Below are 22,118 nucleotides of genomic sequence, written 5' to 3'. Positions count from 1 at the left end.
TCCTTTATCTTCCTTCCTCTCCTCTGCCTCCCTCAGATGCTTTTAAACCAGCTGGGATAGTCTATACATGGCTGTTTTTGAATATGACCTACAGTGTCCACTCTACACACATGGTTACTGTAGACACCAGGGCAAGTTCTCTAGCAAAACACACTACATAAGTGACAGCAAACCGGTTGAGGGGAGGGGAAAAAATGGGTCCCTGTTCTCACGAGCACATGGGAGGCCCTGAAGTTTTGATACAGGGTGCAGCCAATGGGGGGGGGGGGGCAAAAAAGATTTGGAATGGTGTCCAGAACTCAAAGTGTATAGGAATATTGGAGAGACATATAAGATGTCCTCACCCCCCCCCCAAGTGTCAGTTGGGGGAAGGGACAAAGGGAGCAGGGCCATTGAGAGTTGTTTTGCATAGCAACAGTTTTGCAGCTAACCTCTGGAATGGTCATTTAACATATCTATAACATTTAACTGGTTTCATAGATAAGTGAAATAGCTGAGGCCAAGTTGTGAGCCAGGGAGAAGTGAGTGGCTGCTACCCAGGATGTAACTGGGGGCTGGTCCCCTGAGACAGGGCCTGCGTGAGAGCTTGGAATGGATTGGCCCTAGGACGTGGGGCCACACCTGCCCAGGTGAAAGAGGGAGAGCCACACTGTTTTGGAAGAGGGCAGACACAGCAGCCATTGGAGGGAGAGCCACGTGGCTTTAGCAGAGTGAGGACCCCCTCTGGGCCAGGTGAAAGGGAAGACTACTCAGCTTTGCCAGAACGGAGATCCCTGCGGCCAGGTGAAGAAGAAAGACACGCGCTTTTGGTGGAGTGCGGACCCCTGCAGCTTTGGTAGAAGAGGCCCACGCGGCTTTGGGGCGCTCTCTTTGGCCAAGTGGCCTGGGAAGCAGGAGAGACTTTGACTGGAACTTGGTACAAAGAACTCTTGCCAGTGGAAGGTGCCGCATGACTTTGGATTAATTGGAGATCCTGCCTGGACAGGTGACACAGCTCACAGTGCCAGCGACCTGAAAAAACGGACGTGTGCTCTTTTCCTGATTTTTACGGTACCCAGAGTTGGGACAGTGGGAGAAGGGAGCGCTGTGTGTGTGTGTGTAGGTGTGTAACCTAAAGGACTTTGATATTTTAAGGAAGGCATTAGGCCTGAATAGCATTAAATAAACATTTCGTTTCCTTTTCACAAATCTCTGGCATTGAGAGATGTCTTTCCAATTGGTGGCCACGGACAGAGGAGCCCAGTAGGTATTAGTATACCGTCCTTGGGAGGGGCCCCTGTTGTTCTGTAGCAGTTTTTTGGCATCCCTCGGGGGGCCAAGTATTGCCCCCACCTTGGACCTCTGTTCGGTAACAGTTTCACTAACCTCCTTCGACAGTTCATCTGGTACAACATACTGCAAGGATTCTTATCTCCCTAGAAATAAAAGAGCCAAATTTACCCTGGGTGACAACACAAGACTATCATGATAAACCTAAAAGCTAATATGTATTTAGTGTTCACCATGGGCCAGACACTGTTCTAATTGCTTTACATGTATAAATTCCTTCATCAATATCACCTCATTTATTCAGGAATTATGCAATGCTGTAAAACAGCCATGCCCAAGGGGCTATTAAAGTATTCGGGGACTCCTTGCCTCTGCGTTCTTTAGTTCATGGATTTTTTTCTTTTCCTTTACCTCCCACCGCTGTTAAGTTGCTAAATATCACCACTCTTTGTTCTAGATTTGCTTCCTTTAATTTCCTGCAGGTTTAGAAGGATAAACCAATCATATGGGAATAATATCCAGAGAAAGGTGAATATGCTTTGATAAGGGCATATAAGTAAAATATATTTATAATGTGTAAGTGGTTCCCAGGTAGAAATATAGTCAATATATTGAATATCTATTTCATTCATTTGGGGCACAAGAGAGCTTTTATTTTTAACTTTTTGTGTTGAAATAATTTCAAATTTATAGAAAGCTGCGAGAATAGAACAAGAAAGTTCCATGTACCTTCCACCAACCTTTCACTAGCTCCAGCTGTAAGTACCCCAGTGAGATCATACGGTATAATTTCTCAGGACGACCCGTAAAGAAGTATCATTTAGTCTATCACACGTTCAATTGCCTAACCGTTCTTCCCGCCCACCTCTGTCCCAAAGATAGTTAAGTTTTGACCAAATTAATATTCGTTATCCATTTTGAACCTGGAATCGGGAATATGGACAGGCCCCCAAAACATCACTGAGGTTGTCAACCAAATGTACTATATAGAAGTTAACTTAAAACCATCTCAGATCCAAGAAAATTCATCCTGGTTAGATGTATAGTATTTTTTCATTCATTACAAATCTTTATTGCAAGGAACATTTTGTAACTGATATAACATTATTAGAAGTCTTTTCGTCTTACCCTCTAATTTGAAAGCACATCTGACCTCATTCGGCACGAACAATATTTTGATAAACTAAAAAAAAAAAGAGCTAATTTTCATTTCACAGTCAAGTTACAGACCATTTTTAAGCTTTTTTTTTTTTCAGGAACCATATTTTCTAATCTCTAGAGTGTGTAATGACAAAGAGATAGGTAAGGACTGACTGTGTCTTGCACACAACAGACTTTCAGTGCTGAAGCTAATGTTGAATTAAATACCAGGCTGACTTGAATTATATGCTAAATTAAACACCAGGAGGGTTTGACTTGGTGAGAAAAAATTGAAATGTCCTTCCTCACGTTCTCTGTAGACCAGGCTTCCTCTCATGCATCCCAGCCCTGGGCTAAACTGAACCAAAGGCCCCGAACTGAAAACCCACCTTGAACCAGAGTTCAAAATCACCGTTAATCTGACTTTCCCCTTTCCCTCGGAGACCGCATCAGACTCTGGCCAGGTGGCATTCTCCCTTATCATGGACAAGCAATAAATACAACCTCATCTGACCTACAGAGCAACCTACAGGTTGGTGATATTTATAACCTTATATCTGAGGTTTGAAGGCTCCACTTATATCTAGTCAAGACCAAGATGTCTCTCCCAGTAACATCCAAGATCTTGGACTTGGAAACAGCACGTCCCTGAGCCTTCCAGCCTCAAAGGTGGGGGTAAATAGGTCTCATTTTAGCTACAATTCTGATTTCTTTGTGTTGAGCATCCAGAATACTCAGTTTATTTTGTCCCCTGAGAGTAAGAGACCATTTTAAGGAATCCTTTGGTCATATAACTAAATTTGAACTTTCACTCTGATGAAAATCTTCTTTGTTACTTGCAACACGAGTATCTGTCTCTGTCATCATTTTGTTGTGCATCTATCAGAGGAAAGTTCGGAGCCAAAGAACAGGCATAGGTCCCCAAATAAATTCATTCATCAAACTAGCCCTGGAGTCTTAGCTGTTCAGAAGGTTTCTTCCCAGACCCGTAATCTGTGGACCAACTTTGTCCTGAGTGGCTCATCGAAGCCTTCTGAGCACTTGCCTCCATCTCCTTTTGTCCATGAAAGTCTAGTTCTGGAAGAGAGTCTAGAAAGTATAGAAAATCTCTGGAAGAGATTCCCTCGCAAAACTTCTCTCCTCTATTGCCACTACAAACCTTGTCAGGGTTTATAGCTGGATGGCCATGCTGTGAGGTTGGCACCCCAAAATATAAAGTGCAAAAGCCACACCCTGGACCGACCAAAGGACCCTGGACTCTGTTAGGCTTGTCTTAGTCTAAAACTAAGTCCGTACTCCCTCTGGGCCTGATATCTGCTGCTTTCTTGTATATGTGCTGTAACTCAAATGTGAATACTTTTCTTTTTGAATGGCATAATTTCAATAAAGATAAAAGAGAATTATAATGGCCACTCTCTGGAACTTTTAATATGAACAAAAGTGATTATTTAAGAGGCACCTTAGAGCTCTGGTGGGGCGGCTCAGTTGGTTGGAGCACCATCCCGTACACCCGAGCGTTGCAGGTTTGATCCCTGATCAAAGCGCATGCCTGGTTTGTAGGTTGGATCCCCTGTGGGGGCAACTTTCCTCGAAAGTCCCCCTGTGTGCCATGGATGAGAGTAAACATGACAGACGTGATGTGATCTGCTTGGGGAGGAGAGGTGGCCATTCTCCCAGGGGAAAAAGGCATTAAGCCCCTTCCTCCAGGGGCTTTTATTGGGTTGTAATACACAGGAATACAGGGCAGCAAGGATCAAACAGTAGATAACATTTCAAAGAAATCAGAGGGCTTAGTCTGAGTCAGAGTCTGTCAGGAACAGAGTTTTAGGGTTTCCTGCTCAAACCCTTAACATATGAATGAAAGCACTCTTAGCAGAGCAGATTTCACAGGTTTATCAGGAAATCTTTGTGATGCCAGATTTTTCCCCAGGACTTGCTTTAGCAAGGCAAGGATCTGCACCCCTCCCCATCAGGTATTCAGGCTTAAGAGGATTAGAGCCAGGAATGGCTTCTCCCAGAGTACGTGGGGACTCCGGCTTTGTCAAAGCCGGGAAGGGGGGTGGGGGGCAAGAATCCATTGCTCCCTCTTTGTCACAGCCCTCCCCTCCCCTCAGTCCTTCCATGATGGCCTCCCAAGTGGTCATGTCTGGCCTAGGTTGCCCCTCGCTGTGAGGGGTGTTACTCTTCAAGGACTTCCGACCATGCTTTGGGGGTAGGGAGGAAACTGAGGCAGCATTTGCTTTCAGAGACAATCTTTGTCTCCTGCGGATGGAATTCCAGAGGTCACGCCTTCATCCTTAGCCACAGGGGGTAGAGTTACAATTCCTAAAACCAGGCAGAGCAGTCCACAGCAACCCCCCGTAGGGGCGCATACCAGAGACAACCAATCCATGTTTCTCTCTCACATCAATGTTTCTCTTTCTCTCTCACTCTCCCTTCCTTTCTCCATAAAATCAATAAGCATATCCTCAGATGAGGATTTTTTTAAGTAGACACATTAAAATTTAAAGATTCCAGCATCCAGTGGTCCACCTTTTCATTGGTATATAGAAGGGCCTAAAGGAAATGCAGATCCTAAAACTGCTTTCTTAAGAGATTCCAAGGCAAAGCAAAAAGAAAATGTGAAAAGTATAAAATAATCTTTTTTTTTTAGATCCCAAGAAAGTATAACTTCAAACCTTATGGCCTTTTTCCTACTATTTCTCTTCCCAAATCTCTGTTGAACTTCCCTCTATCTCTTCCTCTCATCTGTTCTCCTTTCCTCCTAGCTAGCCAGGAACCCTCAAAGCTCAATCACCCCTTGAAATTAAACTTCTTTTTGAACAAGTAAACGTTCTTATGGTTGATTTTAAGCTCTTATCTTGGTCTCACTAAGAGCCATTGTCAAAAACCTGAGAAAGCCTAGACAGGATAGAGACAAATTTTCAGGATGAAAAAAATTACCCCTGATTTTATTGAATATCAGGTGTTTACAACGTGGAGAATTTCAACCTATCTCTCTAGTGACAGGCGCATTCATTTTACTGGGACCGTTGCGAGACTGTTATTAAAGAGCTTTGCAAAGCCCTGCCACACTGGGATACTTCATTTATGCATATCACCCAATATCCAGGAGAGATGGAAACAAAAAAAAAAATGAATACCTGAGACCCAAATGAGTAAAATTCTTGGAGACTCAAATTTCCATGACTTTGGGTGTTGCCATTAGCAACAGTGATGATGAGATCAACTACTTCCGGTACGTGACATTGGTAATGGTACAGCATGGAGACAATATGGATCTCTCATGGACAATAGGTACTCTTTTAGGGGAAGAACGTTGTACTTACATCTCTGCAGGCTTCTCTGGAATCTTTAATAGTGTTAAAGAGATCTAAGAAGCAAATGAAGAAATCAGAGAATTTGTCTAATCACACCAAATCTGATCCCCAGGGGAATCGTCACATTAGCGATCTCACCTACGGTCTTGATTTGTGTGGGCACTTTCGGCTGTGACCGAGAAGGCGGACTACCAACTCTGACCAAGATCCTTCCCTTAGTCCACCTGTCTGTCTTGGAGTGTTCAGATGGGTGGTCTCCAGAGTCTTAAATGCCAAAGCACGACAGCAGTTCCTTCGAATAATTCAACAAATAGTTATCACACCCAAAAAGCGTGAAAACTTGATGTTTCTGAAGACTGAAACAAACACCCTTAGTACCTTGGAGGCGGAACTAGCCATTCCCAGATACCTGGCACAAGACGATGATATCTCAAACAGTTGTGAAGATGGAGACTGATCCCACATCCAGATACTATGGGCCCATCCTCAGTCCAGGATGAAAAATGGCCACAGGGGAGGACAATGAAAACAGTTTGCTGTCTTCATGAACATGACTTTTCTAATCCATTGTCTTCATTTGAATAATTTTGCTATCCCAGGAGAATCTCTTCCAGAAGGTAAAATTTGCAAGGGACGTTATAGTTCACCATAGGACCTTGTCAAAAGATCCAACTCAAGAAAGCACCAACATAAAGCTTATATTTAAAGGTGCTTTAGACACCTCATCTCAAAATCTGCACTTCGCTATTTGCACAAATCCTAAACTGTTATATCATGATAATTACCTAATTCCAATCAAGTTCTTGCATTGAAAGAATCTGCTTCAATATGTCAGGCCTTACCGTTTGTTGCCAAGATGCTCACTGTCAAGTGAAGATTCTCCCTTAACTCTAATAAGCAATAAACTCAGTTTTGTGTTGCCAAGAGATTGCTTGGGTACTATTTGGGAAGCCAGCAATCTACAAGGACAAAGAGAAAATTCTAAGGACGACAAAGAAAAAAAAGGCAGATTACAATCAAATAATGGCAAGAACACTGAAAAAACACATCTCATCAGCAGAAATAAATGCTGGAAGACAATAAACTATTATCTCTGCTGTGCTGAGGAAACATAATTGGGAACCTAAATTTCTAAAGTCAGACAAAAATATAATGTACAAGTCAAGGCAAATTGGAAATTTTTAGACATGCAAGCACTTAGAAATTTACTACTAATAGTCCCTTACAAAAAACCCAACTAAATGGGGGTAGTGGGGGGTGGGGAATGAACCCAGAAGGAAAGAACAAAATAAAGAATCAAGAGTATGCAAAAGAATTGTTAAAATGTACTAATAATTCTAACTAAGTACTGAGTGTTAAAAAATCAATTATTTTTGTATTTCCAAAAACCACCTGGCAACCCAGTTAAAGATAACCTATTAAAAATAAGTGTTTAATTCTGCTTCTTCCTCAAACCTCACCAAAATGACAGTCAAAAGATTTTTTAAAAAACGTAAAGCCCACCAGAATGAAAAAACAGGAAATATATTTCAATAGCAACAAAACGTTGGCTGTTGAAAGCAGAAGGCCAGTCAGTTGAGAAATACTGATGATCAGTGTGATTTACAGTAGGTGTCTCTGGAAGTTAGTGCAGGTGGACTGAAAACATAAACTGGATTGGAAGTCTGTTTAGATTAAACTCCACAGACTTCCTGTCACTGCCCGATCCAGTCCAGTTGTGAATAAGACAGGAGACTTCAGAAGAGACTCGCGGGGAAAAAAAGAAACTCAGAAAATAACTAGGTTTATCAAAAGGTGATTAGACCAGCCCTGGCTGGTGTGGCTAAGTGGATTGAGTGCCGGCCTACGAACTGGAAGGCTGCTGGTTCGATTCCCAGTCGGGACACACACTTGGGTTGCAGGCCAGGCTCCGACTTGGGGGCACGTGTGTGAGGCAACCAATACGTGTATCTCTTGCACATCGATGTTTCTCTCCTTCTGTCTCCCTCCCCCCTCCTCTCTCTCTAAAAATAAATAAAATCTCTTTTTAAAAAGGGAGTTTAGCCCTGGCTGGTGTAGCTCAATGGACTGAATGTGTGCCTGTGATCCAAAGCGTCTCTGGTTTGCTTCCCAGTCAGGGCACATGCCTGGGTTTCAGGCCATGTCTCAGTAGGGGGTGCTGCTTGAGGCAACCACACATTCATTTCTTCCCCTCTCTTTCTCTCTCCTTTCCCTTCTCTCTAAAAATAATTAAATAAAATCTTAAAATAAAAGAATTTAGGCAATTGGGAAAAAGTGTGGGGTTGAATTAGTGAGACACTTGTTGAAAATTAAGCCACCAAACAAGTGAAAAATAATTATTAACTGAAGGCAAAACAGAAAGTCATCTATGAAAGGAGAAAAATAATCATAGAAAAAAACATGGTTCAATGGTTCAACTGTGAATAACAATTATAGTATTGTAATATCTAAAACACTGAATTTATATAAAATGATGATGTAGCTGTAAAATAAAAAGCAGAAGTGACGTTGACATACATCTTGTACAGATGGAATCAAAGAGAAGTAGACCCTCACTGTTCATTGTGAGAATTTAATAAGTAATACTTAAAACTAAAAAATCAACAAATAGCAATATAAACATTATTGAGGGATTAAAAATGTTTTAAATGCTTGAAATTGTTCAATATGTTTGCTTAGGTCATGTATGGAGGACAGTAGGCAGAGGGTTGCTGTTTTTTAATAAGCATTGCAGCATGCATTAATTCTTTTTAAAAAATATTTTTTATTTATTTTTAGAGACAGGACAAGAGGGAGAAAGGGAGAGAAACATCAATGTGTGGTTGCTTCTCACCCGCCCCCTACTGGGGACCTGGTCCAGAACCAAGGCATGTGCCCTGACTGGGAATTGAACCAGCTATTCTTTGGTTGGCAAGCCGGTACTCAAGCGACTGGGCCACACTAGCCAGGGTGCATGCATTAATTCTTTAACCTATTTGTGTCATATGGCTGATAACTACTAAAACAAAAAAAAAATTAAGCTGAATTCAAAGTACTGGATGATAACAATAATGAAGAATGTGGTAGCTAAAGTATTTCTGAGAGAACTTAAAATAAAACTTATTGCCTTATTCAAGGAGAATGTCAAAGTAGCAGTTAAGTTCAGACTTTATCTTTCAAATAAATAGAGCTCAATAAAGTGAATAAAGAACCCTAGATAAATGCAACCAAAGAAAAAAAAAGAGAAAAGATCAAGAAAGGACGACAAATAGAAACCACAAACTAAGATGGCAGAAATTATTTTTAAAATGCCAGTAACCAGCCCTGGCGGGTGTAGCTCAGTGGATTGAGCATGGACCTGCGAACCAGAGGATCGTGGTTCGATTCCCAGTCACGGCACATGCCTGGGTTGCAGGCCAGTTCCCAGCAGAGGACACACGAGAGGCAACCATACATTGATATTTCTCTCCTTATCTCCTTCCCTTCCCATCTAAATATAAATAAATAAAAATTAAAAACAAAATAAAATCCCAGTAACTAGAATAAATGTAAAAGGAGATTCACTCATTAGCATAATAACATTTAAAAATCTAGCTATAGACAGTCTATAGTTACACTTAATATAGAAATATATATATATATGCCAAAGATATTTTTTAAAGATTTTGTTTATTTATCTTTAGAGGGGAAGGGAAGGAGAGAGGGAGAGATATATCAACGTGTGGTTACCTCTCATGCATCCCCTGCTGGGAATTGGCTTGCAACCCAGGCATGTGCCCCGACTGGGACTCGAACCGTGATCCTTTGGTTCACAGGCCCACACTCAATCCACTGAGCTATGCCACCCAGGGCCAAAGATTATTTTTTAAAGATTTTATTATTATTTTTTTTTAGAGAAGCACATCATTTTTATTTTACAGATGAGAACTTTGGGGACTGTGGAAGAATGAAGTCTGACTTAATTTATTTTTATTTTTTTTAAATTTTAATTGTTTAAATAAAAGTACAGTTTTCTGCCTTTTTCCCCCACCCTCCCCCTATTTATTTATTTTTAGAGAGAGGGGAAGGGACGGAGAGAGAATGAAACATCAATGTGTGGCTGGCTGTAGCACACCCCCTACTGGAGACCTGACCCACAACCCAGGCATGTGCCCTGACTGGGAATTGAACCACTGACACTTTGGTTCGCAGGCCTGGTCTCAATCCACTGAGCTACACCAGCCGGGGCCAAAAATAGATTTTTTATTAAAGAGTTCTTAGAAAGGCTGCTTATTGACTAAAAAGTTAACTTAATAATTTAAAAAAAAACCAGAAACCTGTGCATTTTTTGTATCTAATAATATAGTCTGGTATCCCACACAAAAATTTACTGAATTACATAGGAGAAATTAAAAAGCCTACAAACATGTGAAAGTTTTTCATTCCCCTCTCAAAAGGTGATAAAAAACAAGACCAAAAAGTAATAATTTAGAATATTTTAAAGCCTTATATAGAAATTTGCATCCCAAAATGAGACTGAATATTCACTTTTAGCATGTGTGGGACATTTACCGAAACTGGACATAAAGCAAATCTCAAAGGAAACCTCAAGCAGTTTTATAGAACTGACATTTATAATTAATTTGTATTGATTATAGAAAATTTGAGTAATGTAGACAGTTCAAAGCTCAAGATAACAAATTATCTGTAAAAAAAAATTATCTGTAGTCCGACTACAGCTGGAGTTTACCTCCTTAATACCTGGCATATTTCCTCAAGTCCTTTTCAAAATGTGTATTTATACATCCTTTTCTTTCTTTTTTTTTAAATGCTGAAATTTACAGTATATTCCCTTTGTAGCCTGTTTTATTTGCAAACAATAATCTTGGCTTATTTCGCCTATAGATGCTCTGGCCTCTCTACTATTTATTTTCACCACAAAGTCAGGCTAATGGAAAGAATACCTGCTGCCTGCAATAATGGGTGGTTCTTGGAAGAAAATTAATGTTCACCTCTAGGTAAATCTGGGACAAAGTGGCTACTGAATGCATTGGTGGAGAGGTGAAGTCGAGCAAAAACCAGATTCCCACTCTAAGCAAAGGATCTACTTGCCTTCCTCACCAATTCAGAGCAAGCAGGAGCTGGGGGGGGGGGGGGGGGAAGGAGGGCATCCCCATTAACAGGAGCTTCAGAGGACAGGACACAAATCACCCTCCGGGACCAGAGGGAGAGGAAGTGCTAAATAGCGGCTGGAGAGAGAAGCCAAGGAAAGACAGGGGATGGCTGGATAAAGATACAGAAGAATGAGTCAGTATCAGCACCGGGCACCTCAAAGGAGGCCGTGTCTTTCTCTGCCTCTCCTTCCCTCACCACTCCCATCGCTAAACAAAGTCAGGGCTGTTGGCGTTCTGCCGGTTGAACCTTCAGGTCGGAGGGCCGTTTAAACCTGCAGCAGAGCGCCAGCCCCGGGGAAGATGGGCGAGGCGGTACATCGGGCGTGGTCCCTCCTCCGGCTGTACTCCACCCGGAGATGAGCGGAGCGGGTGGGGCAGGGGGGTGTCAATCCTAAGGCAGGGACAGCCCCGGGGCACTGTGTCTGCAGGCCTCCGGCAGCACTCACCCCTGCGGAGCCGTGCCCTCTAAGGGAACGGGACCGGGGTGGGGACCTTGAGGATGCCTTCCTCCTGACTCCCGTAATTTCTGCTAAAGGTCTGACACACGGTAGGGCTTGATATATTTTAACTAGTACTTGTAGTTTTCTTTAAGTGTACTACAGTGATGTGAGGCCCAACCTTTGGTTTAAAACAGTTCTAAGTTTAAAACCAATTCTCAAGCCCCTTGTATTAGCTATTTGGCAGCTACAGAGTGGATTTACCACTTCTGAACCTGGTTTCTCAACTGTAAAATAGAATGAAGAGTGCCTACTTTATGGGATTAAATTAGCTAAAATATGCCAAACACTTAACACAGTGCTGAGCGCATAGTTAAATGAAAGCACTTAGAACGGCCATTTAACATGTATTTGTCTGTCTTCCTTGGTGTTTTTACCCCTTACTCTACTTTTATTGAACTACTTCTGCCTTTCTCTCGTTATTTATTTGGGTGGGGCAGGGGGAGCATTTCTTGGGAGACCATTTGGAAATCTCCTGCTATCTTCCAGGAGCCTTATTTTTCCATCTCTGCTCTGCTAATCCCCCTGTAGTGTATCCATACATGACTTCCAGTACTGGGAACAGACTTGAACGCAGAAGTGAGTGATGTGAAACAGAGCGCACAGGCGCTTCGACAGAAGTGCGTAGGAGCACAAAGAAGGGAATGAACAAAGGGAATGAATCCCGAAAGGCTTCAGAGGGGAAGTGACTCTTCAGCCTTGGCTTGAAATGTAATACTTTGAAATCAGGTAGCCCTGGGTTTGTACACATGTTCTGCCACTTCCTGGCTATGGGTCAGTTAACTAATTTGACCACGTGTCAGTCTCCTCAAGAAATCAGTGAAGATAATAATACCCACTTAAAGGTGCGTGGGATCAATGAGCTGATCAACGTGAAAGCCCAAGGCACTGACAGGTAATCAATTAGCAACATACCCCATTTCTCTCACCTTCCTCACCTTCCTTGTCCTACCTTCTCCATTACCTTCTCCCAGCTCTTTCCGCCACTAGCCATCCTCTTCTTCATCCTCAGTTCACTTTGGTGTCACTTGGGAACACAACCCTCCCAGCCACAAAGAGAAACAGAAAGCCCGTTGAGTTGCAGGTTGACCCCCCAGAAATGGTCCCCACAAAGATGTGGATGCGTAGACAATTTCTGTGGTGACTCAAACATCTGTCCCTATGAGTCACAGCATGAGGTCCAGCAGAATGCCCCAGCTTTTTGAGAAAAAGTGCAACTCGAGGTTGAAACACACGTGTTGTTGAAGATCATCAAATTCATATCTATATCTCCCCAACCTACTAAGAGACTCTGTCCCTTAAAAGGAGGGGAGTATAATATGTGTGCTTTCACAATTTGATTGGTGACATTTTTCCCTGGTTTATCCTGGACCTACAAAGTAAAATTTCAAATCTCTTCAGGTCACTTCTCCGTTTTAAATTATGAGGATTTTATTTCTCCATTTAAACCCCTCTACCAAGAAAGCACAAGGTGATTGGAAAGATACTGAGTTTGCTTCTGTGGGGGCTAAAAAAAAATAATTATACTTTCCCTCCCACCTTCTAAATTCTTCCAGCTGGGCTAATTAATCACATTAACAGGGAGACTCAACAACAGGAAGAAAGTCAGGCTTCAATGTGTGTGCACTGGGAATGCGCATAAGCGTGAATGTTCCAAATTTGCTGTGGCAACGTTGGATATTTATGTCCTTTTGGACAAAGGAGGAGACTAGATCTCAGATTTTAAAAGTGAGAACGGGCACTTTGCAGGTAATGAGGAAGAGAGGAACATGCCAGGCAGGTACATTTTTGCTAGGCGACCCAGAAAACAATGGGGCACGAGGTTGGGGGATTTAGTCATTTACGCTCCTGCCTGGAGCCTTCCTGCTTAATGCTAAAGTGATTATGTTGTTTCCCTGTGTGGAGCAGGTTTTTTCCCTCGGACTCTCTTAGGCAGGAAAGGAGGGAAGGTCAAAAGTTCTTTCTGAGTCTTTTGTTTCTTAATAAGCAGCGTACAAATTCATATCCCAAAGGGCAAAACTTTTGGTCTCCTGCACTTCTCTAGGAGGTGGAGGAGGGTTACCTCTTCGTCAGCACAGACCTTCCCTGGGATTTGTGTCTCTTTGGCCTGTACTTTCTCTAACGCAGAGACCAAAACCTGATTGATTGACCGCCCCTGCTGGGAATGCAGTCAGTCCTGAGTTCAGCTACAGTGGATGCCATTTTCTCATCCTGAGCCGGGTCCAGCCTGCCCTTGTCCACTTCCTGCCTTCCTCCTGCAGTAGGCAGTTCTCCTGGAGCCCAGGCTGGCGTGGCTCTCAGCAGTATCCCTAACAACACTCGTTACTGAACGACTCCGTCATCATTATCAAGGTCTCCGTGGCCTTCACCAGGGCCACCTTCACCACCACACAAGCTGGGCCCACGTGAAGGCAGCGGTGTCCTCGCCTTAAAGTGTTGACACTCTGGGAGCTGACAAGGTGCTTACAGCAGAAAAGGAGGTGAAGGTAACACAGGAATTTCCTCGGAAACCCCAGGAAAGCAGAGCTCACATGGAGTGGAGCTGTTGGGAATGGTTTCCTGATTGACATCCCTCACGCTTTCTCCATTTGTGCCGAGTCTCTGCTTTAGAAAGCCTTCGAAAGCCACTGAGGACATGAGCTTGGGAGCCAGACTGCCAGGATGGGAGGGTCGGCTCTGGCAATGAGCTGGGTGTGACCTGGGCAAGGGCTTAGCCTCCCTGTGTCCTCTTTCCTAAAATGGGGGCCACAATACGACTCACCTTGTAGACTTGAAGTGAGGAAAAAATGAGTCAAGATATGCGAGACACAGACACATAGCATATAGTAAACAGTGGTAAGAGTTCCCAACTATAAACCAGTGGCGTTCTCCGGGAGGAAAGTGCAAGTGAGCGTCTGTGTAATTAATTAATACTGCCCGGGCTGGAGCATGTGTGTTTAAGACACTCTCTGGGACGGTTTGCCTAATCTCATCTTTAAGCAAAATGCCTTGTAATTGGCGCAGCCCCGAAAATCCACAGGCACACGCGCCTGTATGCGGGAGGCGCCGCTCTAGCTGCGTGTTCTGTCTCTGGTCTGTAAACACGCGCGGGCGGAGGGGGCTGCGGGCGAGCCCACGCTGCGTGTCTGACCCCGACCACTGGGTGTGAGGCTGCGCCCCTGTGTATCACAAACACACACGGATCTGAACCCTGCTTCGTTCGACGTGCGTGTCATGGCTTAAAAATAGATGCTAATCCGTCAAGCGGTCTGTCAGCGGCAACGAAGGGGGCGGCGACAGCGAGAGAGTCATGGCCACGGCCGAGGGGCTGCGGGCGCCTGCGATCTGCCTCCGGGACTGAGACCCCCGCCGCCGGCGCAGGGAGGTAGGAGGGTCTTCGGAGGGTGGTCGCCTTCCCAGCCGGGGCTGAGGGGGAGGCAGGGGACAGGAGAGGGGGCCTGGGAGCCGAGCAAGCTGTGCGCTCCCTGGCTCCCTCCCTCCATCCCCAGCGCCAGGCTGTCTGGGCTGGCAAGGGCTGGGAGACAGCCATGAACCTGTTACAACCGCGACAGCAGGCGGAGGGCGGGGAGCGGCAGACAAGGGCCCCTGGAAACCGGCAGATGGGGTTGCAGAATGCGGAGGGGTGGATCCTGGAGCAAAATGGGACTTCGGCAACCCCCCAGGGGAAAGACTCCCCCTGGAGGGGCTTCCTACACCCGCCCTCCCTCCCGCTCCCTTTTCACCGTTCAGCCTCCCGCAGGCAGCGGGTTCTGCTTCCAGAAAAGGTTGTTTTGGAATAAAGAATGGGGTCTTGAGGCCTGCAGAGACAAGGCAGATGTAGATTATGGTGATGATGGTGATGATGATGGCACTGGGGTTGTATTTTTGCGCTCTGACTCACAGAAAAAAAATTCTTCCTAAACACCCCTAAATCCAGTCCCTCCTCATCAGTCTTTTTCTAAGAGCCCTGCTTGTTATTCCCTGTAAGTGTGTGGTCTCTCCTGGGGGGGGGGGGGGGGGCCGCACATGAGAGCGTGGATGAGGGTGCACTGCATGGGCAGGACAAAAATGGCCTTCGCTGCTGGACTTTGTTGAGGGCTCTGGGGCTGAAGGCAGGGAAGGGAGTGGGCGAGGGATTCTTCCCGCCAGCTCTTCTGCCTTGTCAGACGTGCAGGGCCACAGTGTGACGGGAGCGGGTGGGGAGGACTCTTGCCACAGTCTCCCCTCTGCCTGGAGGTCCCAAGCCCTTCCCAGCTCTGCAGCTCAGCACACTGTCCCATTTGCAGAAGGGCCAGCGGTCCAGAGGGAGTCAGAGGCAGGCACACCGGCAACATGCACAGGCCAATTCCAGCCCAGGAGCCCCTGGGCCTGGCAGGACCCCTCATTCTTCCGTTTCCTCCCCTTCTGAGCCCCCCATCCTCCTCCCCCCTCACCACGCACACACAGACACAGTACTCCCGCTCAGAAATGCTCACATGAGAGATGAGGTTTAGTCTTTCCTTTATGCTGGTCAGAGGAGAGTGGCTTGCTTGTTGTGCACATAGATTGGTGCCTTCTTCCATCCGCTCATGCATTCAGCAAGTGACCCTTCAAAAACTTACCCTTTCTCTTTACTGCTCTTCCCACTCACCCCATACCCCCAACATATGCTTCCCGTAGAGGCTTATTACTGAGTCAGAAGTAGGGTGGGAATGGGTTAAAGCAGCCCACCCCTCTGGCACCAAGGAAGGGGCAGGCTTGGCAGATGTCATGGCCCCAGCTGCCACTGTCTTCCCGCTGATTCTCCCTGGATGGAGGCAGTCGCCCTCCACCTCCCATCCCAACTCCCTCGCCTCTCCGGCTCCAGCCCCAGGCGGATGAGACCCAGATTCAGGCTGGCAAGAGTTCCGGCTCAGGCACTGCCACCCAAACACCAACTGTTTGTGTGTGTGTGTTTATGTATGTGTGTTGGGCGTGGGGGTTGCGTGCTGGAGCAGAACCCGGCAGCTGGGCAGTTCCCTCTCCCTGTAAACAAGGGCATGTGACTCTCCCACCTCTTTGTGTGGAAGAAACACGAGAGCAGAGAGAAGAGAGCAGAGAGAAACGGCGTTGCCGCAGCCGAAGAAGGCAATCGTGGAGGCCCCGCCAGGGCCAGACTCACCTTCCCTCCGCGGAGGGCCTTCTCACCAGGGCCGGGCTAGTTGGCAGAAAGGGGTCCAGCTGCTCTGGCCTCACTCAGGTGCGTCTCACATCCCTTCCTCTTCCAGCAACAGCTACCTGGAGACTGAGCCATCATTACCGCAGCCACCGGGCAGCTGTCACGGTTTCTGCCACCTCTAAGATGTGCCCTGGTAACTGGCTCTGGGCCTCCATGACTTTTATGGCCCGCTTCTCCCGGAGTAGCTCAAGGTCCCCTGTTCGCACCAGAGGGCCCTTGGAGGAGATGCCGACCGTTCAACATCCCTTCCTCAACGTCTTTGAGTTGGAGAGGCTTCTCTACACGGGCAAGACAGCCTGTAACCACGCCGATGAGGTCTGGCCAGGCCTCTACCTCGGAGACCAGTATGTACCCAGCAAACCGGGGCCAGGGCCAAGTGTGTGCGTGTGTGTGTGTGTGTGTGTGTGCAAGCGTGAGTGTGGAAGAAGAAAGCAGAGGGTGGCAGAGAGGCAGAGTGGTATTGTCAGTTCCGGATTGAGGATCAAGGGGTTGGGGGTGCATGGGCGGAGTGGAGGCGGCAGGGTTCCGGGGCCTGGGCAGGATGATTGAGCTACCCAACTCAGGACAGAATGACTCTGTTCAATAATGTCACTTATTTGGCAAGACTTCTTACGGAAAGCTGTGGACCAGACATAACAGATGATTTATGTGACCTTCGGTCTATCGTACTATGGCTCTGGGGGGGAAAAAAGGCAGTCCTGGGAGCCAGCAACAGAGGTAGGAAGGTGAAGGGTTGACCAAGCAAAGCTGCCGTGTACGCAGAGGTTCTGCAATGTGGGGCTATGCAGAGAAAAGCATCGGAGGAGACGTCGTCCCCACTTCTGTCTCTCAGGGGCTCTGTAGTATACAAGCAGTTTTTCACATGCATTTTCTCTCTTAATCTTCACAACAGCCTTGTGAGGTAGGTACCACTATCCCCAGGTTACAGATGAGGAAACTGAAGCTCAGAGAAGTTGTGACTGGCCCAAGGTCACACGGGTCGTAAGTAGCAGAGCCAGGACTTGGAGGTTCAAGTTCAGTGCTCTTTCTACTTGAGGAGTTTGCACTGGACAGGGCATCTGACCTGAGATATGACCGTGTTGCCCGAGGGGTGTCTACCACTAAGGGGTATGAGCCACGTGAACACCTAAAGGCGATGTCATAAAACAGGGTAAATGCGAGCATGTAGTAACTGGCAAAAGAACACTCTGGGTGACAAAGAGAATACCAAGTAACAAGGGAGGCAGGTGTGGGAGCAAGGGTCAGAATCACACAATCTCAAGGTTAGTGCAAGCTGGTCCAACCTGATGTCCCATCCGATGTCCCATGCCCCTCCATTGCTCCACACCCATACTTTGACCTTCTCTCTCTGCTAGAATACCCCTGGTGATGGGAAAATCACTCTCTACCATGGTGCTCCCATCTTTTCCTCAGCCACACTCTGCTGTTAATACAGACTTCTTGCATGAAGTACACATCCAACAAATCCTTCCTTTGGATCAAGTAAAATCCCACTGCCTTGGAGCACTCACCAAGATTTTATTACTGCTATTGTTCATTTGCCTCCAGGCAACCCTCCCCACCCTCTCCAGGCCAGACTTCCTGCACGTGGCCCATCTTCCTTCCTCCATTCCGGGTCATCAGTAAGCAGAGTGGAGGCCTCGGGAGATGACATGACCTTGGCAGTGGGCAGGGCACAGACCAGGGACTCTTGCCCCCCGGCGTTTGCTTCCCCACCCTCCCTCTAACCTCTACTCAATGCAGGGACATAGCTAACAACCACCGCGAGCTGCGGCGCCTGGGCATCACCCACGTCCTCAACGCCTCACACAGCAGGTGGCGAGGCACGCCCGAGGCCTACGAGGGGCTGGGCATCCGCTACCTGGGTGTCGAGGCCCATGACTCGCCAGCCTTTGACATGAGCATCCACTTCCAGACGGCTGCCGACTTCATTCACCGGGCGCTGGGCCAGCCTGGAGGTAGGCGGGGAAAGCAAGGAGGGAAGGGACGGGCTGCCCGGTTGGGGAAGAGCCCCGGTGTGGGAACAGACAGATTCTAGCGACGGGACAAAATGCTCGGGTATTACGTTAAGGATAGAAAAACATTCTCTCGACCATTTTTAAAATACATGAAATAACATAAAGACACAAAAAGAAAGTGAGAAGGAACTAATCCGAAGTGTTGAGAGTGGTGAGCTGTCCCTGGGTGGTAAGACTATGGGTGATATATTTGAATCTTTTGCTCCCTGACACATTTCCATGCTTTCCAAGTGTCTCTACTTTGAGCAGTTTTTGCTATATTGATCAGGAAAAAGTATATATAAATTAAAAATATATATATTAAACGCCCCCCTCCCCAAATAGGTGACAAAAACAGCAAGGTGGAAGGCTGGGGGAGAGGGAAGAAGGGCGGGGTTAGACGGGTGTTTTCACTGGATGCTCTCAGCAGAGATCCCCCGAGGCCCTCTGCGCAGAGCTGGGTTCCGGTCACTGATGAGTCTCTACCTTCGGGCCCCCTCTGGGTCTGTGGACGCTGACCTGCTGCGTGTCCTCCACCTCACTCGGCCTGGAGAACTGGCTGGGGATCTGCATTCTTACCACCACTCCTCTGAGCCGGCCGGTCTCCATGAGCCTCCGCGTCCTCCTCACTGATGGCGCGGCCCTCTCCCTCCAACCGCTGCCTGTGTGTCCCCCTTCACAGGGAAGATCCTGGTGCACTGCGCCGTGGGAGTGAGCCGGTCCGCCACGCTGGTGCTGGCCTACCTCATGCTGTACCACCGCCTCACCCTCGTGGAGGCCATCAAGAAAGTCAAGGACCACCGAGGCATCATCCCCAATCGAGGCTTCTTGAGGCAGCTCCTGGCCCTGGACCGCAGGCTGCGGCAGGGTCTGGAGGCCTGAGGGGCAGGGAAGGGAGGCGGGGCCAGGCGCAGGGTAGGTCCCTGGCTCCCTGCTGGAGAGAGAAGGCCCAGGCGGCAGGTAGCAAGAGGCCCAGATAACCCATCCTTCCCGAGTGAGAGGGCCGAGGCGTGGCGCCCCATTGCTCTTTGTCTGGGCGGGATTCGGAGTGAGGGTGGGGAGTGTGATGGACACCCAGCAGGGAGCCGAGCAGGGAAGGAAGCAGCTAGGCTGTAGGCAGAAGTCCATCCTGGGATCCGGACACCGTTGGATTCCCGCCAGAGCGCCCCGCACCGCCCCGCACCGTGATTCAGAGCCCCTTCTCTGCGTTGTGCCCACGTGCTCCCCTTTCTCACTCAGCAAAACAAAAGGGTCATCTCTGTCCTGTGCTTGTGCAGCAAGCGTGAACGTGATGGTGTAGAGCTGTGTGGAGATGGTAGTGTAGAGACAGACGGTGAAGAGGTGGTATGAGAAGCTGTGAAACCCGAGGGAGAAACCCACAGACTTGTTACTCCAAGCACAGGAAGAGCAGGTGTGGGAGGGTTGGCACTGCGCCCGTGGGAGCTGGTTGTGGCCCAAAGAGACAGAGATGCATGACTGGGAGTCTTTACAGATTCGCTCGCTTACTGGGTGCAGTTGTCTTGGGGGGAAATAAAGATGGTGGACAAGAAGAGAGCCTCTTGAAGTCATTGGCAGCTTGTCTGAGTTCAGTACCTCTCCCAGTGAACCCGAAGTCCGATTTCACACTCTGGCTTGGTGAAATTTTGAACTGTTGTTTTCAGATATGTCCACACGGGGGCGGCAGAGGACCAAATAAATAAGCCTCCGATCACGAGCTGGAGAGTGCAAGACATATAAATTTATTTTCAAAAAGTCAACCTGGTTTCCACAGCAAGTCCCCACAACGATGGGATAGTAGAATATTGTCTTAAATCAATACCAATCTAAATCCTACCTTCAGAGGTTTGGGTTTTCCCGTTGCCAAGGAACAGGAGAGGAGGGAAGGAAACGTGATACAATGCTTCCTCTTCTAATCTTTCCAGGCTCGCCTCGGAGGAGTGCAACGCAATCTCGGTACTAAACTTATGCAAACATTAGACCTGACAACCGGAGAGAATAGTATGCTCTTGGTGTTATCCCAAGCGCCAAGTTGCCAGCTACCACACCATTTAAAAAAAGGCACCTTCCCGGGACGGAAGGGAAGGAGGGGATGCGGTGGGAGAGGAAGAGAAAGCTACAGAGAAAACAATCTCAGTATATCTGAAGTGTCTGTTCTACCGGAAAGTATAGAAACAGAACCTCGAAGCTGGGCGTTGCTTTAGCGGAGGTCCCAAGTTCAGTCTCCAACAAGACGTAAACAAATCATCTTTCCACTGTCTTTGGTGAAAGGCACCGAGGATTGGTTTGGAGCTCTCTGATGGTAAGGCACGTCGACGTCATTCCCACGTCGTTTTGCCAGCTCTCGATGTGAGGAGCTCTGATGTAACACACGCACCGTGCAGTCACCCCGTGGTTAGTGAGTTGCAGCTGCAAGATCTCAGAGCTCCTGGCTGTGGCGCATGACCCTGGGGGCATTTGCTGTCCCTTTACCTCTTCCCCCCCTAGTTACCTGCAGTGCTTCCATCTGCTTCCTCGGGTGGCTATGGGCATTTAATCAGGTGTGAGACGCGGAGCTCGGAGCAGCGCAGTCCGTATTTCATGTTCTTTCGCTCACTCTCTGACAGCCTTTACCACGCTTTGAAGCGAGCTCTCATTGCTCTCCTGTGCCCTCCCACCTCCAGCTGAATGGCTCTGATTGTTTCCAAGAGTCTTCATTTGTCAAGTTTCAAGTTTCCTCCCCAGCTTGCCAGTAATTGCCACCTCTTTCTAATTGTGGCAACCGGAAGTGGTGGCAGTGCTTCGAGCTAAACCTGTAGGAGGGAGGCCAGCAAGACCTACCCCCTGGGGCCTCAAACTTTGGTTACTGTTGAAGGATAAACTTATGAAGGGTGTGACCATTTTATGCTGCAGAGCCTCCCGGCTCCAGCCCCACCATTTCAGGTTGTGAGAGAGAGAGTGTGTGTGTGTGTGTGTGTGTTATTGTATGTGTGTGACCTACAAGGTTCAAGGGGAGAAGGGTCCATAGTCCCACAGAATCAGTCTTATCCTCCAAGGGGGCTGAGGGTGACCCCTGTCACAGGTGGGTCTCACTCCACCTGCTGAAAGCGAGGTTAAATGTCCAGTCTTCCTCAGCCTGTTCTTGGGGGCTGTTGCCTCTTTGAACCCAAGCAAAGGACTTAGAAATGAACAGAGATAAATGTACTCTTGTTGGATTCAGCCTGTGCTTCCAGCCGGCTGAGCCTCACCTTTGGGAGCAGTGGCCCAACTCAGTGTTGCCTTGCTTCTGCCCTGCGGGCCTCCAGCCTCCACCTCCGGCTCCGTGGTGTCGATGCACGCCCTTACAGCCCGCTCCCAGGAGCCTTTGCAGCCTCTGGGGAGAAGGGGGAAGGTTGGCCATCCGTCATTCATCCCTGTAACGAATCCCAACTGAGAAGTTCCACAGGGAGAGGCAGCGAAGGGGAAACTGCTGCTTCTGAGCCCCAAGGTAGCAAGCAGATGGAGCTGGAACCAGACAGGCAGCCAAGAATTACACGGGCAAGACAGTGCTTGGCAAGGCTGCACCAGGGGACCCCCTCAAAACAATCCCTTAAAGAAAGGGAGCAGAGGAG

General features: G+C 47.5%; 1 protein-coding gene and 3 long non-coding RNA genes across 4 annotated transcripts; 1 reads left to right on the top strand and 3 right to left on the bottom strand.

Annotated features, from left to right (window-relative positions):
* Positions 1-1,904: 1,904 nt before the first annotated feature.
* Positions 1,905-16,646, bottom strand: LOC118993157 (uncharacterized). Its single transcript, XR_005067784.1, has 3 exons — positions 16,588-16,646; positions 2,795-2,798; positions 1,905-1,917 (listed from the first exon to the last, which is right to left on the bottom strand). It is a non-coding gene; the product is annotated as an uncharacterized LOC118993157 (long non-coding RNA).
* On the bottom strand, positions 5,738-6,633 carry LOC118993159 (uncharacterized). Its single transcript, XR_005067786.1, has 3 exons — positions 6,572-6,633; positions 5,872-6,021; positions 5,738-5,782 (listed from the first exon to the last, which is right to left on the bottom strand). It is a non-coding gene; the product is annotated as an uncharacterized LOC118993159 (long non-coding RNA).
* Positions 14,348-20,081, top strand: DUSP26 (dual specificity phosphatase 26). The gene is made up of 4 exons (XM_037055347.1): positions 14,348-14,722; positions 16,584-16,878; positions 18,278-18,492; positions 19,214-20,081. The coding sequence occupies exons 1-4, from the start codon at positions 14,587-14,589 to the stop codon at positions 19,411-19,413; spliced, it is 846 nt and encodes a 281-aa protein (XP_036911242.1). The 5' UTR covers positions 14,348-14,586; the 3' UTR covers positions 19,414-20,081.
* Positions 19,883-20,620, bottom strand: LOC118993158 (uncharacterized). The gene is made up of 2 exons (XR_005067785.1): positions 20,366-20,620; positions 19,883-20,246 (listed from the first exon to the last, which is right to left on the bottom strand). It is a non-coding gene; the product is annotated as an uncharacterized LOC118993158 (long non-coding RNA).
* Positions 20,621-22,118: the final 1,498 nt, after the last annotated feature.

This window comes from Sturnira hondurensis, unplaced genomic scaffold, assembly GCF_014824575.4.
Source record: "Sturnira hondurensis isolate 20B ecotype Veracruz unplaced genomic scaffold, ASM1482457v3 Scaffold0008640, whole genome shotgun sequence".
NCBI classification, from domain to species: Eukaryota; Metazoa; Chordata; class Mammalia; order Chiroptera; family Phyllostomidae; genus Sturnira; species Sturnira hondurensis.
This window is presented reverse-complemented; position numbering and strand designations above follow the sequence as displayed.